We start from the raw sequence: 23625 nt of genomic DNA, 5'->3' as shown, positions 1-23625 counted from the left end.
ACGTTCCCTTTTGTTTAGGGCTACTAACATATATATGCAGGCGGACAGACCAGGTAGCCTGATGGCCCACTTAGTGCACTACGATCGACCTGGGACCACGATAGCGCAAATGCTAGACCCAGGCGGCTCCACGGTAGATGCCACCCCCGACATCGCTCAGATGTTCCTCGAATACTTCAGAGAAGTATACGACAGTAGACTGACATGCTCCACGGAGGAACTTGACCTGTACCTGACAAACATTCCCCTTTCTAAACTCTCCCATGAGGCCAGAGACGCATTAGACGCACCTCTGACCCTGGAAGAGGTGGTGTCGGCGGTGGAGGTGTCTCCTAGAGGTAAATCCCCGGGCAGTGACGGTATTCCCACGGAACTATATAAACAGTACATAGAGTTCTTTGGTCCCCAGCTGCTTGACACGTACGTTAAAATGACTGCCACTAACAGCCTTCCTCCCTCGATGTCCGAGGCGATCCTTATAATGCTTCCAAAGCCTGGAAAGGACCCCAAGTTGTTGGACTCCTACAGGCCAATCTCCCTTATCCCCACTGACGCCAAGATCCTGGCGAAAATTCTTGCGGTCCGACTCAACCTAGTAATTGAATCTATAATTCATCCGGATCAAACCGGCTTCATGCCTGGGAAATCCACATCCATTAACTTGCGCAGGCTATACACCATTTTGCAGGCCCCCCGCGACTTCCCCTCGGACGCGGCTGTAGTCTCATTGGATGCAGCCAAGGCATTCGACAGCGTTGAATGGCCTTACCTGTGGGGAGTCATGAGGAACATGGGCTTCGGCCCAAACTTTATTCAATGGATCAAACTACTATACCAGAATCCACGCGCCAGGGTCTTGGTGAACGGCTACATTTCCTCCTCCTTCCCTTTGACACGGGGCACCAGACAAGGATGCCCCCTCTCTCCTGCCCTGTTTGCCATAGCCATAGAGCCTCTCGCTTGCCTGATCAGATCGCACCCGGACATTGGGGGAATAGGTACCGGCCCCTGTACTGACAAGATAGCCCTTTATGCGGATGACTTGTTGTTATTCCTTCAAGACTACGCAGTAGAGATGCCCACTGTGCTGCGGGTCATCGAGACATTCGGTGGGTATTCGGGTCTCCGCATAAATTGGACTAAATCATTTATTATGCCCATTATAGGCCCCCTCCCTCAGATTCCGAAAATATCCCTGCCACTGTGCTGGACAGTTCAGTTTAAGTACCTCGGAATTCTAATTACAAACGACCCATCAGACTTTGTGCCCTTAAACCTCGACCCCCTAGTACAAACAGTAGTGCGCAAATCTAGAGCCTGGGGTAAGCTACCACTGACAATGACGGGCAGGGTCGGCCTTATTAAAATGGTAGTCCTGCCTAAACTATTGTATGTTCTACTACAGTCCCCTGTGTTCATTTTTCCAGCCTTCTTCAGGAAATTAAATAGCGTCCTGTCCTCCTTTGTATGGGCCAATAAAAGAGCTAGAATTAAATTAACCACCCTCACCAGGCAGAAAGGGGACGGCGGTCTGGCCTTGCCCCACTTCCAACTATATTATTATGCTGCTCAGCTATCACATATCAATATGTGGCTTCGGGAGGGGGGTGGGGCTGGGCTGGGCCGGGCGTTCCTTCAATGCTATTACCCAGACCTTTCCCCGGCACAGGTCCTGGTGGGGGAAAACCCTTCCAGATTTTTACCTCCTATTGTCTTTCAGGCGATGAGAATATGGCTAGCATTGAAGGGCCTACTCGGGTATGAAGGCATGGACCCTGATACTCCCCTATGGCACTCCACAATGCTTAATGAACTGAGGTCCCTAGAGGGCGGGGAGGTATGGGCTCCGTATTCGATAGACTCACTGTCCCAATTATATAGTGACGGTTCATTGAAATCATTTCACCAATTAAAGGAGGAGTTTGGACTCCCGAACTCTTACTTCTACAGATTTTTACAGCTCAGGCACGCCTTGCAGGCGCAATTTGGAGACTCCCCCCCGGCGCTCCTCCCATTTCCCATCAAAACATTTCTACAAACACTGGGTCGAGTCAAGGTAATTTCCTTCACCTACTCATACCTCCTTCAAACAATACATGCAGACCCGCTCTCGAATCTTCGGGCGAACTGGGAGTGTGACTTGGGTCCCATAGACGGGGAAGACTGGGAGGGCGCTCTGGGCAATCCGAGCCAGGTCACCAAATCGCTACGGTTTCAGCAGATACAGCTTTTCATTCTGCATAGATCATACATGACACCGAGCAGGCTGGCCAGATTCAGGTCTGATAATGTTGATGTTTGTCCCAAGTGCGGGGCTGCCGGAGGCACATTCTGGCACCTCATATGGGAATGCCCGTTGCTACAGGTGTTCTGGGCTGGGGTCAGGTCGATTCTGGAACACACGGGAACACAGAGGGGAATGCTGACTCCGAGATTTTGCATTCTGGGGGTGGGTGACTCGGATTCTGGGTCTAGATGGGAAAACATGTATGCCCGCAGCGTATGCGCACTTGCAAAAGTGTGTATCGCGCGGACATGGATGGCCCCCAGCCCTCCCACAATACCTGCTCTTAAAAGTTTGATCAATGATACCCTATTAAAAGAACGATATGTATATATGAAATATAATGCCCTTACCAGATACGAGAAGATTTGGTCTCCTTGGATCACTTCCACATACTCCTCCCTTGCCCTTCAAATGTAACGGGCACTGGCCATTGCTGCAGGGGCGCTGTTTGGGCCCCGGGGCATTGGGCCGAACCCTTTACCTCTCCTAACGCAGTTGCTTAAATACTTAGCTGTCGCATCACACCATGCACACATCAGCTTGACTAGGCTTGAGTTTGTTTAGAGGGTTAGTTCGGGGGTAGTGGGGTTGTGGGCTATATACGGCTCACTAGACGGGGTAATTACACATAAGGTGGGGGGAGAAAACTTGAAAAATGTTAAGTATGTGAACCATGACTTGGCTACAGACTACAAACAATATGTATACCGCGGGAAGACCGCACGGAAATGGTAATATGGGGAATTTCATTCATGCATGTATAATACCATAAAGATATTATGAATGACTGAATACTGTGATTATACACTATGACCAGTAATGTATTCTGAAATGTCTGTATCTCTAATTTTGTGGCGAATAAAAATTACTCTATTTAAAAAAAAAAAATATAATTCAAATTCTACTGAGAGTTTAGTACAATGGTTTGTGAAGGATAATTATTGCTCCAACAATAAAGTTGGATCCAAACTATCATTGAACCCAACTGGAATGACAGTAGTTAATTAGAAAGTCCTGAAGTTTTTCTTTGTTCTTATTAATGCTGGACTATCACCTCCCGTGATATTTAAATCTATGCCATGAACGGACAGTCAGATTTCCAATTCAAATAAAAGCAAAACAAATACAGATAAGTATGACCAAGGGCGTAGGTGCAGGGAGTGCAGCTGCTATGGGGCACAGAGCTGAGAGGGGCCCTATTTCCTTGTCAAAGTTACATGCGTTATGTACATTTTTCATTATTTGGTGTTACATAGTGGCTCTTGTAAAGTTTTGCCTTGGGACCAGCTCATTGTAATGTGGTATAAAATGAACTGCAGGTCATTATAATGTTACACAATGTGGACTGTGTCACAATATGAAGTGGAGGCACTATAATGTGGCATAATATGAACTGGGGACACCATACATCATAATATGAATTGGGGGGTACTGTGTTGCATAATGTGTACTGTAGCCCTACAGTGTAACATAACGTGAACTAGGGCACTACTATGGTTTATAAAATAAAGAAAGCCACTACCATGGTTCACAAAATAAACTAGAGCACTACTATGGTGCATAACATTAACAACTGCTGCGTAGAGGTGTGTCTCTAGAAGCATTGGTACAAGGGCCCCTTCAAAATGTTGTTATAGGGCTCACAAAGTCCTGGCTATGCCCCTGAGTATGACAAATGATTTGCAGACTGAAGACAAATGGTAGAGAAGTTCCTTCTCTTGAGAGCTTAAAGTCTTGAGTGAGATTTTAATGCTGAGACAGTAGTGCTAGTGAACCTCAGAGTGGAGATGCTACAGTATGTAAAGCATGTAGTATCAGGAGGGGGCAGAATAGGCTATAGTGTACATTGAGAGGTAGTTTTTGAGAGAGTGTTTAATGTGTAGGGAGAGTATTATCAGGCAGGGCAAGGAGTTTCATACGTCTAGATTGTCATAATAGAAGTTTTGGAAGCAGGAGTGAAAGGTGGTTACCAGGTAGTCATAGGTCAGTGGTAGCCATAGGTCAGAGGAAGAACAAAGAGAGTGAGAGGCATTTTGTAACAAGGTAAGATATGTACATTTTGAAAGGGAGGAGATGGATGAATTTTATTTTTGCAGAAAATGGGGATTGCCTACAGGGATTATAGAGGTGTATAGGATGTGGAGCTGCAAGAGCTTTAGGGCAGGATTCAATTACCCGTGGTAATAACACAGCCTTATAAATCTGAATATACATACTTGTAACAAACACCTATTGACACTGCAGTAGCTATTCAGCAAACACTGGCTTGCAGCCAACACTTACTTCTGTTCAGTGACTATAATTGACTCCCAAATAATATCTCATTACAAAAATAAACATCACAACATTAGATGGCACTACTGTCTTTGTAAAATTAGTTCAACTGAGCAATAACAAACATTCTCACAAGCAAAGTCACAGGCAAGCACTAGTCTTCAATAAAACTAATTTTTTACTGCTTATTATTCTAATTACATCTGAATATATCTAGATAGACAAAACATATTAAAACATAAATGTACACTTAGAGATATATCAATAGGTCTAAAGGTTTTGAATTGAAATAAACATGAAAGAGATTAAACCATGAGGTTTGCCTCTTTAATGTGTTGGAGTTGTTTACCCTGTCAGCGCTAGCTACCCCGGAAGATTTCCGTGCATACTACCTGGTGATTCTCTGGGGATAGCCGTGCAGCGTGCACAGCGCACGGGAATCAGCATACTACATTATGGTGTTTAGCCCACCCCCGGACTCCTATTGCCGGGGGGGGCGGGCTTAGCTGTATAATGGTTTATACTGATTCTCGTGCGCCAGAAGGCGGTCGGGAATCAGCGGTCAGGCTGGCAATCCCAGTGGGCGATCGCCAGGCAATAACCTCACCCTGCCCCATCACTCCCCCCCCCCCCCCCCACACCTTCCCCCCCACTCCCATGCCAATTTAAAAACACACCTCCAGGGTGTGTTTTTATATTGAAAACTCACCACTGAAGGGGTTAAGATTGAGAATGTTAATTATGGATTTCTCCTGTCCTATAGAATTGTTAAGGGAGGAGTCTGTGGGATCTTGGCTGATGCTATGCAAATTAGTACTTCTCTGATCTGGTTAACTCTCCCACCCTCCCTATATCTCTGTACCAGGGGTATTCTTTTACAGTATAATAGTTTTTTTTTTAAAGAAATCACGATGCCATGCCTGTGTTCACTGCAAAATAAAAAAACAAAACAAAGTGGGTTTATTTTAGTTTTCTTTTAAAACCATTTAGTTTAAACCAGCCAACCTTGATGTAAATCATTTGGTTTATGAACATCTCTGAATCATGCTATTTATACAAACAAGTTACTAAGGAAACAATTGTGAAAAATTGGTTTTCCCCCTATTTTAGCACATATTTTTAAGAGATAATTCCTTTAAATAAATAGCAAAAGAAAGCTGTGTCATGCAATTTAAATTTGTTAATATGTAAACTGGACTGATCAACAATATAGTAATGGTGCTTAAGCTTGTTATTGTAAACATTGCCATAATTATTTACTTACCCCCATAATCAAACAGTGTTTTCATTTATTATTATTATTATTATAATTTTATTAGAAATTATTTTAACTTTTGTTCTACAGTACCAGAATATTTTCCATGAATAGTAAATATTATATTTTTCCATTATTAATTCTTATTATGGTGCTTCTATATAAAACTATCATAATTACTATTCTGGAGCAGCAAAACATTTTTTTCTATTAGTATTATCCAGCATGCTCCGGCATGCCCTATGTTAATTATATTTCTGACTAATTATCACCATCCTTTGACCCAATGATTTTTTTTTTACATCCAGGAATACTTTTGCCTAATTATTTAAAAGTTGAAAATTAATTATTTAAGTGGTACTTTGCTAATTAGATATTATTAAAGTATGTGTCTTTCCCTGTTTAAGTTTGTTAGGAACAGATGCCCTAATTACTTGAAGCTGTACTTTTTCCTGTCAGAACTGTTGTTAGCACTGAACACATTTATTATTACTTATAATCACAGTGCTGAAAATTGTAAATTAGCCTATAAATAGCTTTATAACTCATCCAGAAGAGCTGCTTGATATAGCTGGCAGATGTCCACTTTGTATTATTGCGCAGAAAGGCAGAGTTGAGACCTTAACAGGTGCAAGTAATGACCTTACTGCATACATTGTGAAATTTATTATTTATATGCACCAATTCTGTGGACTCAAATTACATGACTCTAAACCTTACCAAATTATTGCTAAAGATAGACTTCACTCAAATCCTACTTCAACCTGGTATATATTTACCTGGAAACTAATTAGAATATTTATTTACATTCTAATTTCGGGCAGCACGGACGGTGTAATGGTTAGCATTACTGCCTCACAGCACTGAGATCATGGGTTCGATTTCCACCATGACCATAACTGTGTGGAGTTTGTATATTCTCACTGTGCATGTGTGGCTTTCCTCTAGGTACTCCAGTTTCCTAACAATCTTCAAAAAATCCGGGTAAGTTAATTGGATCTCAACACAATTAACCCTAGTGTGAATGTGTGTGTGTGTGTGTGTGTGTGTGTGTACGTACATGTGGTAACGAATATAGACTGTAAGCTCCACTGGGGCAGTGACTGATGTTAATGGACAAATAGTCTCTGTAAAGCGCTGCGTAATATGTGTGCGCTATATAGTTAACTGTTAGTAAATAAATAAAATAATGTCCATAAAAAAACACATCTAAATGCTTTATTTGCTATTTGTTGTTTATTGAGAAGCAAGGGCTTAAAAATAATAACTCTTTGGAACACTTCACTTTACTAATTTATTTACTAATTCTTTAAGTTATTGGCAGTGCTAGAGGACATTTCTGTTGGTTTTTTGACAGATTTAAACATGTCAATTAATCTGTCAGAAATTATATTATGGTCATTATAGGCGGGATGGACTGGCCCACAGAGGTACAGGTAAAATCCCTGATGGGCACCACTGCCTGAGGGTCTATAACCTCATCTAATGTCAGGTTCCAGAACGCAGGTGCTTGGATGAACATGAGTTCTTGGTTTGTTTCTATAGAAAATAAACCAAGATTCATCCTTTCTACCAATCAATATTAGCGGTTGGGTTAACCGGTCTAATGTTTTCTTGCATAAAATTAACATTTAAAACATAACATATTGCAAACTAAGAATGTAGTTGTAAAAACATAAAAAGTAACCAACACTCAAGTCATCCCAGTGGTATTAGCTTAGATAAATGATTTTTTTGTTTTCTTTTTACAATGTATTTTTGCGTTTACTAGCTCTAGTGCAGTTCTCATTGAGTTTTAGACACTGGTTGGTGGGTACAGTCATATGTAGAGTGCATTAATGTGGTATATATAGACAGGATCACCATCATGTGCTTTATTATTATACATCTGTTATATTATACTGCATTCCCAGTAATATTGTGTATTCACTATAGTACATATTCTAGTAGATTATACTGCTTGAACTATCAGTTTTTACTATATACAGTCCATTTATAAGTGATCCCAGACCATGCACTTTAGTATACATGTTGTGTGCATGCTGCTGTATATCCTCTGTAATGTTTGTCTAATCTTCTTTGCTTTCTGGCCACAAGCCCTTGAGTATGAGTCCCCACCACTACCTTTCCCGGTACGACATTGATTATAGTTCATGACCCTTCTCTATAAAATTAAAAGCACTAGTGTAAGCATAAGGGAAGAGGATATCTAGTAAAGGCCCTTAGCTAAGGCATCAGTTTCAAAAATAGTCTTACCATTGTACAGGGTAATAAATGTTACACCAACAGGGCTTCTCACTGCAGACCTGCAGAACACAAGGATAGTATTGGTGGAGCTGCTAAGGGTAAGAAGTCCAAAAAAAGAAAAAAGAAAATTGGCAACATTTTGTTAATTGAAGCCCAGTAACGATCTGTTCATTTGAAGGGATGTGGAATCAGTCACATTATATTTTACACTTGTAAATTATATGCATTATTTATTTTAGGTGATGGCCAGGTGGACTTCGATGAATTTATGACAATTCTTGGTCCAAAACTTGTATCCACAGAAGGTCGAGATGGATTTCTTGGAAATACAATAGATAGTATATTTTGGCAGGTAAGTAAATGAGATTTTTTTATATTATTGGAATGTCTGCTGTAATTGTATATTGCAAAATATGGAATTCAAAAGGCATAAACTATATGACAGATAATCTGAACATTATGTATCAACGTGATATTTTCACCAGTTTATATATTTTAAAGTTGTGTTCAGTAAACCCCTAATCAAGTAATAAAATTGATTCTGAACTCTAAGGGGGAATTCAGATGTTTGAAAAGTCGGTTGGGTGTCTGTTTTTTCCTATCTAATAGACAGGAAAAAACAGACACCCAACCGACTTTTCAAACATTTGAATTCCCCCCTAAGTCTTTAAATCAGTCTGTCAGCAAGGGGCACGTGCATGCCACACTACATTTAAAGCATGTCATTTTGGGGTTTACAATAACTCTGCTTAAATGAGATTGTGTTGAGACAAATCAGGGAGTACTTGAAGACTTTCTCAAATTGTAATTTCTTAAAATAAATCTTATTGGTGTCAGAACTGGGTAGTTAGTAGTATGTAACTTTGGTGGAAGTTTAGTACATTTTAGACTTGGTTTTTTTTTCTCAGACAAGTTTTGTTGTTTTTAGACTAGATGGTTTTGTTTTGATTAACCCTTTCACACTTACCCATCACTCATAATTTAGCTCTAGATTTTTTTTATGTCTAGTTTTTTTTTATTTAGAATTGGTATACCTTTTATACAGCATATAAAGTCAAATTTATTTTAAACTTAGAAACAGTAACGCTATTTTTAATATTATTGAAGAGGGATGAAAACAAAGAGACAGCAAAGGAATGATAGGAAGGGGAAAAATTACTTTTTTCTTGAATCAACTAGCAATAGTGTTTCTGCCAATGTTTATGTGCCAGTACACATTATTATCCTCTAATAACCTTTAAAAAAGAAATGTCATGTTCAGTTTCAGGGTAATTGAAAAGTTATGAATTAGAATGATAAAAATGTCTACTCAGAATAAAGAGAAATACATTAAATAAAATATTCCTTAAAAAAACTTACTGTACAGCTATTTTATATTGTTTTTCTCATGCAAATTTTAAAATGTAAACTTTGTCATTATACTGGCCTTTGCTTCCTTCCAAAGACACATTTTGCCAGTCTACAGTATATAATGTACAAAGTGAAAAGTGTCACATAAAAATCACTACGTTTAGCTTTATTATCTCCATATTTAAGTGCCGGGATAGCCCTAGTGGTAAAGGAGCTTTCCTGGGGAGGAGATTTCAGATATATTTTATTTCATTTCGCAGCAGCCCTTCTAGTTAACAGAAATAAATGTAACGTAGGGAGATCCACTATCAAAAGAGAGGGCAACCCATAGATACAATCTCCATGTTATACCAATAGGTTAATGAATACGCTCGTCTAATTGAATTTGTAAGAGTCTGAATATATGGTAACCATATATCAAATAACTTTTCTGCCCTACTTTCTTAGTTAATCGACATCTCTAGCTAATGCATGAGATCTTTTGGCATGCATTTACTAAATTTAAATAAAGACACTGAGGCCCAAATTTATCAAGCCTCTGAGAGTGATAAATTGCATGATGATACAGTATCAATCAATCAATCAGCTCCTGCTATTTTTTAAACACAGCCTGTAACATGACAGGCGCTGGTTGGTTGGTACTTTATCACTGTGGAATTTATTGCTCCCCTAGGCTTGATAAATTTGGGCCTAAGTTTCTTATCCAACCAAATGAATTTTCTAATAACACCATTTAGTGTTTTTATATCTGCATTTGACAACAATAACGGCAACCTGAATAGGATACAGTAAACGTGGAAAGGAAATAATTTTAATTAGGTGACATCTGCCTAAGTAAGAATGTAATGTTTACAGGCTTGAAAATCCACAAATGTACAGTGTATTAAGTCAGGAAAATTAGCCGCATATAAATCAAATGGATTAATGGGAGCTTTAATTCCCAAATATGTGACTTTCAAGTGGGCCCATTGAAAAGGAAAGGAATCTTAACAATTTCCACAGAACCTACATGAAATGCTATCACCTCCATTTTGGTCCTATTGATCAAAAAGCTAAATACGCTTTGAAAATCCTAGGAAATAGGGAAGGCCACATGAGGGTTAGTGAAATACAATAAATTAATTTTAATTAATGAGGGCCAATGATTACTCCTTGCTAGTCTGTACAAAGATAAAAAATTATGAATTAAGGGCTCTAAAGAAATATTAGAAAAGACCACGGTGCAGCTGAAAGCTACAGTCCGATTTTAACAATGATTACTGAATGCATTTTGTGGGAAATGGGGTTGTGTGTCATTATTGCATCAGTACATACTGTATTTTAGGGTAATCTGGATTGTAAAAGGAGGTGTTGTGATTCCCAACTTTGTTGCTTTATGTAATGTACACTTTTTTGCACTGGTCATGAAAAACATTTTTTGACATATCATGCATAATTGTAGTAAGTTTTTAAGTTTTTTTTAATATTCTTGCCAATATGCATTTTATGCAGTTTGCTTTTCGTTTGTTCTATACTGCATTTCATTGAGGCAACATGGGTCAGTAATTACTATAAATTGTGAATTCTATAGTTTAAGTAAGCAATATACATTACTGTAGAATGTATCACTTTATTTTCTGCAAGTGGCAAAGTTTTTGCAGGTACACTTTTTTTTTTTTAACTACAAATGAAGTTTAGGATGTCTGTAGGAGTCAGAATACAGAGGTATAGATTTAAACAATGCTAAAATTGCCATGACATTTTTACAATACCAAAATTTGTTTACTGTACTGAACAGTTTGGTACAACATTCTTTCAGTTAGAAGCAAAATTATGATGTGACAATATTTTCTGCTCTTCACAGATACATAAGGCCAAAAAAAAGACAGGTTCATATATTATGAGACCTTAGCTTTGCTAGGGATTCGCTTAAAAAAATATTCAAAAGTGTTGTTTATGAATGCACATATTTTGTTGCATAGTGACTTTGTTTTGTCGTAATTTTGTATTACATTTATTAGTAAGAAGTACAGTAAACATTGTATTGTAAAACTAAATAATAAATATGCATACAAAAATGTATAAACGAGATATAAAAAAAAATACAGTGTAATGATTCAAAGTTCATGCGGTCATATACATTTTTTTTATGCAGAGCAGTGCATCCATTTGTATCATTAACTGTAATTTATTAAAAATGAAATCAAATAATTGTATTGTCACTTACAGTAGGAAATTCACATCTGCAGGATTTCTTCTCCTTTTATATGTCTCTAGCTCATAAACATTAGCAACAATCACTACTGCAGTATAGTCAGTGATTTCATCTTTATGACCTATTTTTTGTTTTGTGATATTCTTGTCTCCGTTTATTGCCAATATTGTTCTTTTTTGTTATTGTATTTTGTGTAGTGTGAAATTAATTATGTGAAGAATAGTTTACCACTGTATTTATTGTTTCAAAACCTTGCTGTTATCTTAAGGTTGAAACAAAATAAAGCAAATTTTGATCACTGAAGCGCAAAAATTTTAAGAACGGATTTGCACTGTGCAGAAACAAATAGCTTGTTAATGTTGTTTACAAATGAATAGTCTTTTTTTTCTGGTAATCTCGGGGGAAGATTCAATTAAAAATTTCTGGACAGTTGTGGTAGCTGATTCCTGCTGGCACCTCAATAGGCTATGAGCCACTGTGAGTTAGTAGCTACCACATGTTATAATTAAAACTGCCCCCATGATGTATTATTAATATGTACTTCAGACATAAAACACATCAAACGCCAGTATCTTGATTGCATGTAAAAGAGACGTATATGTATGTGTGTGTGTGTGTGTGTGTATGTATATATATATATATATATATATATATATATATATTATATAATCTATAGTGGGGAAAGTACTGGAAGGTATTCTAAGGGATAGTATTCAGAAGTTCCTTGAAGCCAATAAAATCATCAAAAGGAATCAACATGGATTCGTGAAGGACAGATCCTGTCAAACCAACTTACTTGGTTTTTATGAAACAGTCAGTGCAAACCTCGATCAGGGTAAAGAGGTGGATAAAATCTTTTTAGATTTTGCCAAAGCTTTCAATACAGTACCACACATGCGACTTATCTACAAGCTACAAGAAATAGGGCTAGGAAGCTCTATATGCACATGGGTCAAGAATTGGTTAGTTGATAGAGAGCAGCGCGTTGTGGTTAATGGATCTCTTTTCAAGTTGGACTGAAGTGTTAAGTGGTGTGCCACAAGGCTCGGTATTAGGACCGCTATTGTTCAACATTTTCATTAACGACCTAACAGAAGGTCAATTTTTGCAGATGATACCAAATTGTGTAAGGCTATAAATACAGAGGAGGATGCTGAGTCTCTTCAGAACGACTTAGTTAAATTAGAAGCTGGGCAGCCAAATGGAGAATGCGCTTCAACTCAGACAAGTGTAAGGTAATGCACTGTGGTAGCAAGAACAAAAATAACACCTACATACTGAATGGGGTAAAATTAGGGGATACTGTACTGGAAAAAGACTTAGGTGTTCTCATAGATAACAAGCTAAGCAGCAGTTCCCAAAGTAGGATGGCAGCAAAGAAGGCTAATAAGATACTAGCATGCATAAAACGGGGAATTGATGCAAGGGACGAGAGTATTATACTCCCATTATATAAATCACTAGTGAGGCCACATCTTGAATACTGTGTACAATTCTGGACACCGTACTACAAAAAAGATATCCTGGAGCTAGAAAAGGTTCAGAGGAGGGTGACGAAACTAATTAAGGGCATGGAGTGGATGGAATACAATGAAAGGCTTGAAAGACTAGGAATGTTTACATTGGAAAAGAGGAGACTAAGAGGTGATATGATCAATATCTACATATATATAAGGGGACAATACACAGAGCTAGCGCAGGACCTGTTTTTGGCCAGATCAACACATAGGACTCGTGGACACTCGCTCAGGTTAGAAGAGAGGAGATTCCATACAATACTTTCGTAAAGGCTTTTTCATGGTAAGGACAATACGTGTTTGGAATTACCTGCCTGAGGGAGTTGTAATGGCGGACTCTGTCGACACCTTTAAGAATGGGTTAGATAAATTCCTCATGGATAAGGATATCCAGGGTTATGGTGCATAGTCACGCACTATAGTTACTATAAAAAGGGATAAAATGCAACGGCTGACATCGGCATCAGTCATAAGTTTAGACAAATCATTGTGTGTAGGAAACCACAAATAGGTTGAACTTGATGGACAATTGTCTTTTTTAACCTCAGATACTATGTTACTATGTTACTATATATATATATATATATATATATATACAGTTGTGCTCATAAGTTTACATACCCTAGCAGAATTTGTGATTTTCTGGCCATTTGTCAGGGAATATGAATGATAACTCACAAACTTTTCTTTCACTCATGGTTAGTGGTTGGGTGATGCCATTTATTGTCAAACAACTGTGTTTACTCTTTTTAAAACACAATGACAACAGTAACTACCCAAATGACCCTGATCAAAAGTTTACATACCTTGGAGATTTTGGCCTGATAACATGCACACAAGTTGACACAAACGGGTTTGAATGGTTACTAAAGGTAACCATCCTCACCTGTGATCTGTTTGCATGTAATCAGAGTGTAATCAGAGTGTGTGTGTGTAAAAGGTCAGTCAGTTTCTAGACTCCTGAAAGACCCTTGCATCTTTCATTCAGTGCTGCACTGACGTGTCTGGATTCTGAGTCATGGGGAAAGCAAAAGAATTGTTAAAGGATCTGCGGGAAAAGGTAATTGAACTGTATAAAACAGGAAAGGGATATAAAAAGATTTCCAAGCAATTGAGAATGCCAATCAGCAGTGTTCAAACTCTAATTAAGAAGTGGAAAATGAGGGATTCTGTGGAAACCAAATCACGGTCCGGCAGACCAACAAAAATTTCAGCCACAACTGCCAGGAAAATTGTTTGGGATGCAAAGAAAAATCCACAAATAACTTCAGCTGAAATAAAGGACTCTCTGAAAAAAAGTGGTGTGGTTGTTTCAAGATGCACCATAAGGAGGCATTTGAAGAAAAATGGGCTGCATGGTCAAGTCGCCAGAAGAAATCCATTACTATGCAAATGCCACAAAGCATCCCACTTACAATACTCCAAATAGCACAGAGACAAGCCTCAAAACTTCTGGAACAAAGTCATTTGGAGTGATGAGACCAAAATTTAACTTTTTGGCCACAACCATAAACGTTTCATTTACATTTGGAGATGAAAGGTACACCATTGATGATGAAAGGTACACTATTCCTACTGTGAAACACGGAGGTGGATCGCTGATTTTTGGGGATGTGTGAGCTACAAAGGCACTGGAAACTTGGTCAAAATTGATGGCAAGATGAATGCAGCATGTTATCAGAAAATACTGGAGGAAAATTTGCACTCATCAGCCCAGAAGCTGCGCATGGGACGTACTTGGACGTTCCAACATGACAATGATCCAAAACACAAGGCCAAGTCAACTTGTCATTGGCTACAGCAGAATAAAGTGAAGGTTCTGGAGTGGCCATCTCAGTCTCCTGACCTCAATATCACTGAGCCACTCTGGGGAGATCTCAAACGTGCAGTTCATGCAAGACAGCCCAAGAATTTACAGGAACTGGAGGCTTTTTGACAAGAAAAATGGGCAGCTTTAGCATCTGAGAAAATAAAGAGCCTCATCCACAACTACCACAAAAGACTTCAAGCTGTCATTGATGTTAAAAGGTGCAATACACAGTATTAAGAACTGGGGTATGTAAACTTTTGATCCGGGTCATTTGGGTAGTTTCTGTTGTCATTATGATTTAAAAAGAGTAAACACAGCTGTTTGACAATAAATGGCTTCACCCAACCACTAACCATGAGTGAAAGAAAAGTTTGTGAGTCATCATTCATATTCTCTGACATACGGCCAGAAAACCACAAATTCTGCTAGGGTATGTAAACTTATGAGCACAACTGTGTATATATATATATATATATATATATATATAAAGTTCAAGGGACTGGCACTCCTTTGTTAAATTGGTAAGTGCGTCCCAGTGCCATCGAATCCCACAAGTGATAAATTGTATACAGTTCGTAGTAGCAGCACTCAGCGATGACTTCTCCAAGGAATTAAAACACCATCACTCAGGATTATTTCTAAAAATAGAAATAATCCACAGTGATGGTGTTTTAATTCCTTGGAGAAATCGTTGCTGAGTGCCGCTACGGCGAACTATGTATATATATTATATATATATATATATATTTTTTTTTATATACTGGTGTATTTACTTTACTGTATATCTATATCTATGTATCAGCTGTCTAAATATATATAGTCTCAGCCTCCTCTCTCACTTCATTGCTCATCTGTCTTGCACTTTTCCCTCCTCTCACTTTCCTAACCTTCTATATCTGTATTTCTCTACTGCCCAGGGCCGGCTCTACCATTAGGCAGCTTTAGGCGGCTGCCTAGGGGCGCCAGCTCATGGAGGGCGCCACTGAATTCATCTAGCAAAAAACTGAAGGATGTCTCTGTATGCGGCCTCCTCCTTTTACACTGCGCTGGCTGCTGATGCGGGTCTAATCAAGTGCAGCTACCATTATCAGGCTGTACCACATAGTGTCTCAGTGCTTCCTCTGTGCTGACATGAGTAACATCAAGCCATGTGAAGGCACATAGGATGCAGATGTAACTATGCCTCCCGCGGGGCACCCCCACGGCTGCTCCTCATAGCCCTGATGCACCTCCTGCAGGGGGGTTGAAGGTTAGGGGGCACCGGGTTGAAGCTTTGCCTAGGGTGCATAGAGACCTTGCACCGGCCCTGCTCCTGCCCCTCTTTCTTGTTGTACCCTGACTCTTTCTCTGTGTGTGTGTCTCTCTCTCCATTTGTATACTTCAGTTCCTTCTCCACTGTTATCAGCTCTTCCAGCTGATGCGCCAAAAAGTCACAAGGTGCTGTGTGCAGTAGGAACATGACTGCGTTGGACCTTACTCACATGTGCTCATGTTTGATTGTGTTTTTAAACTTTTTTAAGAGTCACTTTAACTATTTTGTTTTTGTTTAGGGAGGGAGTGTGAAAGTTGTGGTGTGCGCATGGTGTGTGGATGTTTTTTATTAAATTGACTCAGCCGTAGGTGTGTGCTCATGAGGACCGATGTACCCACATGCACAATAACGTGGTGACATCATTTTCTAAGCCCTTGATTTTATTATATAGATGATCCTTACATAATAGTATCTTTCTATGAAGACCCTGAGTGCTGTCCACTATGATATATATATATATAATGTTAAACAAATGATCCGGCTCTTCCTGTAAAAGGTAGTAGCTGCGCCCGGTGCCATCTCTCTCCTCAACAGACAATATAGAAATGTGAAGTGCGGTACTCCCGGCTATTCAATGAGGCTCCATACCAGCCCAATCAATGATCAACGGTTCAATTTTATTAAAAAAAACAGAATACAATGAAAATAGACTCACCTTATATCCCTCACCCATGTGCATAGTCCGCCCACCGAGCGATGTCTCAGAAAAGCTGGCTAGTGGGACTAAAAGTGCCTAGGCACAGTCCAAAACCCCCGTCAGGATAAATAAATGTATATTTAAGCGGGACAAAGCGTGCCATTATGGGGGCGGAGCTTCTTCCTCACTGCTCACTCGGCGCCATATCCTCCTCCACACAAGCAGCGCTGGTCCTTCCTCGCAAGCAGCAAGTACCAGGGGCATAAGAAAATGAGGGGGGGGGGGCAGAATTAATAGATAAATATAGCGCTGCAGCTCTGGGGCACTTGAGGGTGTTTTCAGACCTGCATTTTGGCGCTGGGGTGTGAGCTGGCTTTTTCCCTTTGTGTTCCCTGACAGGCTTTGATTTGGGTGCTGTTTTCAGTGGACGACATGTCTGAGGCAGATTATTCCTCTCAGGGGGATAATTTATTGGGGACACCAAATGTTTTGGGGGTGGCCCTGTTTTGGGGGTGGCGACGCGGCTGCATACTTAAAAGAGGCGGCAAGAGATGCTGGCCTCCTGTGTGCTAAGGCTAATGCTATGTCAGTTGCGGCTAGGCAAGCGCTTTGGACTCACCAGAGGAATGCTGACGCCTATTCCAAGAAAAATATGGAGTCCCTTCCATTTAAGGAATATGAACTTTTTGGGGATGGCCTTACTGATTTGGTATCGGCGGCCACCGCGGGTAAGTCAACCTATTTACCTTATGTTCCTGCGCAACAAAAGAAACCACACTATCAAATGCAGTCCTTTCGGCCCAACAAGTATAAAAGAGGTCGAGGAAATTTCTTCCTTGCTACCAGAGGTAGAGGAAGGGGCAAGAGAACACCCGCCTCCTCGGGTTCCCAGGAGCAGAAGTCCTCCCTGGCTTCTGCCAAATCCACCGCATGACGTCGGGTCTCCCCTACAGGAGACCGCACCGGTGGGGGCATGTTTAAAGCTCTTCAGTCAGATCTGGGTTCGTTCGGACCTAGACCCTTGGGTGTTGCAAATTGTGACCCAAGGGTACAAACTGGAGTTTCAAGACGTTCCCCCTGACCGTTTTTTCAAATCAACCTTACCAGCTTTGCTTCCAGACAGAGTTCTAGTCTGTGGAGCAATACAGAAATTGTGTCAAAATCAGGTTGTGGTCCCGGTTCCCCTGGCACAGCAAGGGGAGGGCTTTTATTCAAGCCTGTTTGTGGTACCAAAGCCGGATGGCTCGGTAAGACCAATCCTCAACCTGAAATCTCAAAATTTTTTCCTGAAGAAATTCAAATTCAAGATGGAGTCTTTCAGAGCGGTGATCTCCAGTCTGGAGGAGGGGGAATTCATGGTATCATTGGACATAAAGGATGCATACCTTCATGTCCCCATCTATCCCCCTCATCAAAGGTACCTCAGGTTTGCAATCCAGGATACTCATTACCAGTTTCAGACGTTGCCGTTTGGCCTGTCCACGACTCCGAGGATTTTCACAAAAGTCATGGTAGAGATGATGGTTCTCCTCCGCAAGCGAGGAGTTACAATTATCCCATACTTGGACGATCTCCTGATAAAGGCGAGATACAAAGACAATTTGGTACAGGACATTGCACTGTCCCTATCGATTCTGCAACAGCATGGCTGGCTCTTAAACTTGCCGAAATCACAGTTAATCCCAACAACCCGGTTGGCGTTTTTAGGTATGATTCTGGACACAGTCCAGCAGAGAGTGTTCCTCCCTATGGAGAAAGCTCTGGAAATTCAGAGTTTGGTAAAACTCATTCTGAAACCAACAACAGTCTCCATTCATTAATGCATTCGGTTGCTGGGGAAGATGGTAGCGGCATACAAAGCCCTCCAGTTTGGGAGGTTCCATGCCAGAGTGTTTCAGTGGGACCTGTTGGACAAGTGGTCCGGATCCCACCTTCATATGCACCGGAGAATAATTATATCTCCCAACACCAGAATCTCCTTCCTGTGGTTGCTCCACAGCTCTCACCTCTTAGAGGGACGCAGGTTCGGGATCCAGGACTGGTTCCTAGTGACCATGGATGCAAGTCTCCGAGGTTGGTGAGCAGTCACACAAGGGGTGACCTTCCAAGGAAGATGGTCAGGTCCAGAGACTCATCTTCACATAAACATTTTGGAGCTAAGGGCCATTTACAACGGCCTTCTGCAAGCGGAGCATCTTCTTCGAAACCGGCCTGTCCTGATCCAATCGGACAATGTGACAGCAGTAGCATACATAAACCGCCAAGGCGGCACAAAGAGCAGGACAGCCATGGCAGAGGCCACAAAGATTCTCCGCTGGGCAGAGACACATACAAGCGCTCTGTCAGCAATATTCCTTTTGGGGGTGGACAACTGGGAAGCAGACTTCCTCAGCAGACACGATCAACATCCAGGAGAGTGGAGCCTCCATCAAGAGGTCTTCACACTAGTGACAAGTCTTTGGGGGGTTCCCCACATAGACATGATGGTGTTTCGCCTCAACAGAAAACTTCTGAAGTATTGTTCCAGGTCCAGGGACCCTCAGGCAGCAGTGGATGCACTGACGTCACCTTGGGTGTTTCCGTCGGTGTACATTTTCCCTCCGCTTCCTCTCATCCCAAAGGTTCTGAGAATTCTAAGAAAAACAAAGATTCCAGCGCTCTTTGTAGTTCCAGACTGGCCAAGGAGAATTTGGTACCCGGATCTTCAGGCGTTACTGGTCGAAGATCCCTGGCCTCTTCCTCTTCGCGAGGATCTGCTACGACAGGGTCCGTTCATCTATCAGGACTTACAGCGGCCACGTTTAACGGCATGGCGGTTGAACGCCAGATTTTAGGCCGAAAGAGTATTCCCAGTGAAGTCATCCCTACCCTTATTCTTGCTAGGAAGGGTGTGACGTCAAAGCACTATCACCGTATTTGGAGGAAATATGTTTCCTGGTGCGAGTCCAACAAAGCTCCTGTGGAGAAGTTTGACCTTGGACGGTTTCTCCATTTTCTACAAAATGGAGTGGATGCGGGCCTTAAATTAGGCTCCATTAAGGTGCAATTAGCCTCACTTCCTGAGGTGCAGACCTTTGTAAAAGGGGTCCTGCACATACAACCTTCCTTTGTGCCCCCTGTGGCACATTGGGACCTTAATGTGGTATTGACATTCCTTCAATCACATTGGTTTGAACCTTTACGTAAAGTGGAATTGAAATTCCTCACTTGGAAGGTTGTCATTTTGTTGGCCTTGGCATCCGCAAGGCGGGTGTCTGAGTTAGCGGCCTTGTCTCACAAGAGCCCTTATTTGATCTTCCATGAAGATAGAGCAGAGTTGAGAACTCAGCAACAATTTCCTGTGAAGGTGGTTTCCTCTTTTCATATTAACAAACCTATTGTGGTGCCAGTGGCTACTGGCGCTTTGGCTGAGGAAATGTCTATAGATGTGGTCAGAGCTTTGAAAATTTATGTCACCAGAACGGCTCCAGTTAGAAAACAGAGTCTCTGTTTGTCCTGTATGCTCCCGATAAGATTGGGTGTCCTGCTTCCAAGCAGATGATTGCCCGCTGGATATGTCAAACGATTCAGCAGGCTCAGTCCACGGCAGGTTTGCCGTTGCCGAAATCGGTGAAGGCCCATTCCACTAGGAAGGTGGGCTCGTCCTGGGCGGCTGCCCGGGGTGTCTCGGTATTGCAATTTTGCCGAGCTGCTACTTGGTCGGGGTCAAACACGTTTGCTAAATTTTACAAGTTTGATACCTTGGCCGATGAGACCCTTAAGTTTGGTCAATCGGCGCTGCAGAGTCATCCGCACTCTCCCGCCCGCTATAGAGCTTTGGTATAAACCCCATGGTTCTTTTGGTTTCCCCAACATCCTCTAGGACGAAATAGAAAATAGGATTTTAATACCTACCGGTAAATCCTTTTCTATGAGTCCGTAGAGGATGTTGGGCGCCCGTCCCAGTGCGTACTGTATCTGCAGTTTAGTTCTGGTTACACACAGGTTGTGTTATGGTTTCTTCAGCTTGTTGCTGAATTTTGGTCATGTCCGTTGGCATGTGTTCAGTTGAATGCCATGTTATTCGGCATGTTTATGGCGTGAGCTGGTATAATGCTCACCTTGTTTGTTAATTCCTTTCCTCGAAATGTCCGTCTCTCCGGGCACAGTTCCAATCTGAGTCTGGGGAGGGATATAGAGGGAGGAGCCAGGTCACGCCCCTTTGAAAGTCTTAAAGTGCCCATGTCTCCTGCGGATCCCGTCTATACCCCATGGTTCTTTTGGTGTCCCCAACATTCTCTACGGACTCATAGAAAAGGATTTACCGGTAGGTATTAAAATCCTATTATTTACATTGAGCACTAAATAAGTGGGAAATGTTGTACCAACACACGAAGAATCTTCTTTAATATATATGTGCTAGAGTCTGCTTTAGAAGTTTATAATATTATATTTGAAAATTAAAAAAAAAATCATGTTTATGAAAGATATAGAATATTTATAGTAAGATATGTTTTCTCTTGCTGAGATTTACAAAACAGATGTAGTCTACAAGCAAAAGTGTTAATTAAATGCTCTGGATATGATCATTGGTTACTGATTAAAGTGTTACCAGACACCAACAAATTAACACATTTAATCAAGTGAAAAGGAAATTTGCCATGCGGGTGTTGACTTTCTGGAAAACATAACACACTAAGCATATCTATTGCACTGCAAAGACTGAAGTCAGTGAGAAGAGTACATGTCTATTAAGTACTATAGGAAGATAGTAATGATCAGTAATCAATAATGCTACATGACATTATGCCATGTCTATTAGCGCTTAAAAAAATTGCACACACACATTTTTTTTAATAAACATGTTTATTTATGTTTTTACAAACAAAGAAAATGCACTGACATGTGCGTGAAATAACAAATCTACAAAAGTATACAAATATCATATGGAAAGTCACACATAATTATGAATAACTGTCTGCAAAATAAAACAAAATTGGAGTCTACAGAAGCAGGAATATGGGAAGACAATGAAAGCTAACACACTTGTCTAAAGAGACAATAATAAAAGGCAAGAAAATAAAACGGACAAGTGGGGGAAAGAGGAAAGGGAGGAAGGAGGGGATAGAAAGTAAGAGAATGAAAGAGAAGAAGCCTTTGTATGATCAACACAAGGGAAGAGAAGCAGAAAGATCTCTGAAAAGGGGGAACATGGTTTTACTACAGTAAGAGGTCTGAAAACCCAGAGGGTAAAGTCCCATGGGGTGTAGTATTATTGTATATAAACCACCAAATCACAAGAAATCTATGGGAGGAAATGTGGAGATAATCTGATAATTTCTCCATGGCAGCTACATGTCAGATTTTATTCACAAGTTGCTGGCCAGACGGAGGATCAGCACATTTCCATTTTCTAGCAATCAGGCAATGGGCTGCATTATGAATATGAGAGCTTGTCAGCATATTTATTTAGACCTTCTACGTGGCAGCCAAGGAGGAAAGACCAAGGCAACTTACTGTAGTTAATGGCACCTTGAGAACCTTTGAGAGTAACCAGGAAACCTCATCCCAATATTAGGCTGTTTAACGGCATGACCACCAGATATGTAAATACAGTAGGTGCCCTCCTCGCCACAGCCCCTCAACCTTCACTGTGAGGCAGAACTATACATTTTTCACAAAGGTATTCGTTTAGAAAAGGCACTATTATAAAACAAGCATCCTAAATATTAAACTACAAAACCTAAGGTGATAAATTGTACTGCAGCTTATTATATAGATGACCTGTGCTGTATTATATTATGTGTAAACCCAGTGGCGTAAGTTCGTCACAGTTGCCCGGAGGCAAGTTCATACCAGTTGCCACCCCCATCCCCCCCCTATATTTAGATAAATATATGTATGTATGTATGTGTGCATATATGTATGTGTGCGTGTGTGTATGGAGTGTTCTTAATTTTTTTTTTATATACTGTATATATACATTTCATTGTCTTTTATTTTAAATCACACATTTCTTAGCAGTCATACCCAGGATTAGAACCCACTGACAGCAGACCCTTTACTGATGGAGCTATTTGCTCCAGTACAGGAAGCATGAGAGTTGTATCTATATGAAGTTATGTGTAATTGTCAGAGAAGTAACTTCATATAGTGAAAAGACAGCGGCAGCCATCAATTAACTTACTTCTATGGTTTCACAGAAAGGGGGGAGAAGAGCCCCCCTTCAGAGCAGGAACCCGGCGGCAGATGACTCCTTTAGCCTCCCATAGTTCTGCCTCTGTGTAAACCTATCATTGTAATTATTTATAAACTGAAGCAATGAAATCAACATGAAAAAAACAATATTTATATTTTTTAAATTCTTTAATAGTTCAGTGAGTTTCAAGTGTAAAGTAATTGTCAGTGAAGAAAATGGTCTCTGAAGGTCAGTTGTTGTCACTGGACATACAGTACATATCCTCCTTTAATATATTTACAGAAACATATTACAGTTGCCTTAATCTGTATTTTCTCAAATACAGTTTCATACATAACTTTTTCCATCCTGTAAATAGTTTCAACATACAGGTATGTGTCCTTATACATCGTTGCAGCAATGGCATGTCTCGCTGGGCTGCAAACACTCACACCCATGTTTCTCCAATGCAGTGCAAACAAATTGTGGGTGTGAGTGCATGCACGCCACTGGGAATCTTGCATACACAGCAGGGAAAAGCTATATAAAGACACATCTGTACTTGTTGACTAGTTCAAACACATA

General features: G+C 40.6%; 1 protein-coding gene across 1 annotated transcript in view; it reads left to right on the top strand.

Moving 5' to 3' along the window:
* CALN1 (calneuron 1) overlaps positions 1-23625 on the top strand; it is a 596934-nt gene that overhangs the window by 343767 nt on the left and 229542 nt on the right. The window contains exon 4 of the mRNA XM_063953758.1: positions 8303-8415. Coding sequence (XP_063809828.1) covers positions 8303-8415 — 113 coding nt within the window. The remainder of the gene's footprint in view (positions 1-8302; positions 8416-23625) is intronic.

The sequence above is a fragment of the Pseudophryne corroboree genome, chromosome 2 (genome assembly GCF_028390025.1).
Source record: "Pseudophryne corroboree isolate aPseCor3 chromosome 2, aPseCor3.hap2, whole genome shotgun sequence".
Lineage (NCBI taxonomy): Eukaryota > Metazoa > Chordata > Amphibia > Anura > Myobatrachidae > Pseudophryne > Pseudophryne corroboree.
The sequence above is the reverse complement of the archived record's forward strand: the minus strand, read 5'-3'. Positions and strand labels throughout refer to the sequence as shown.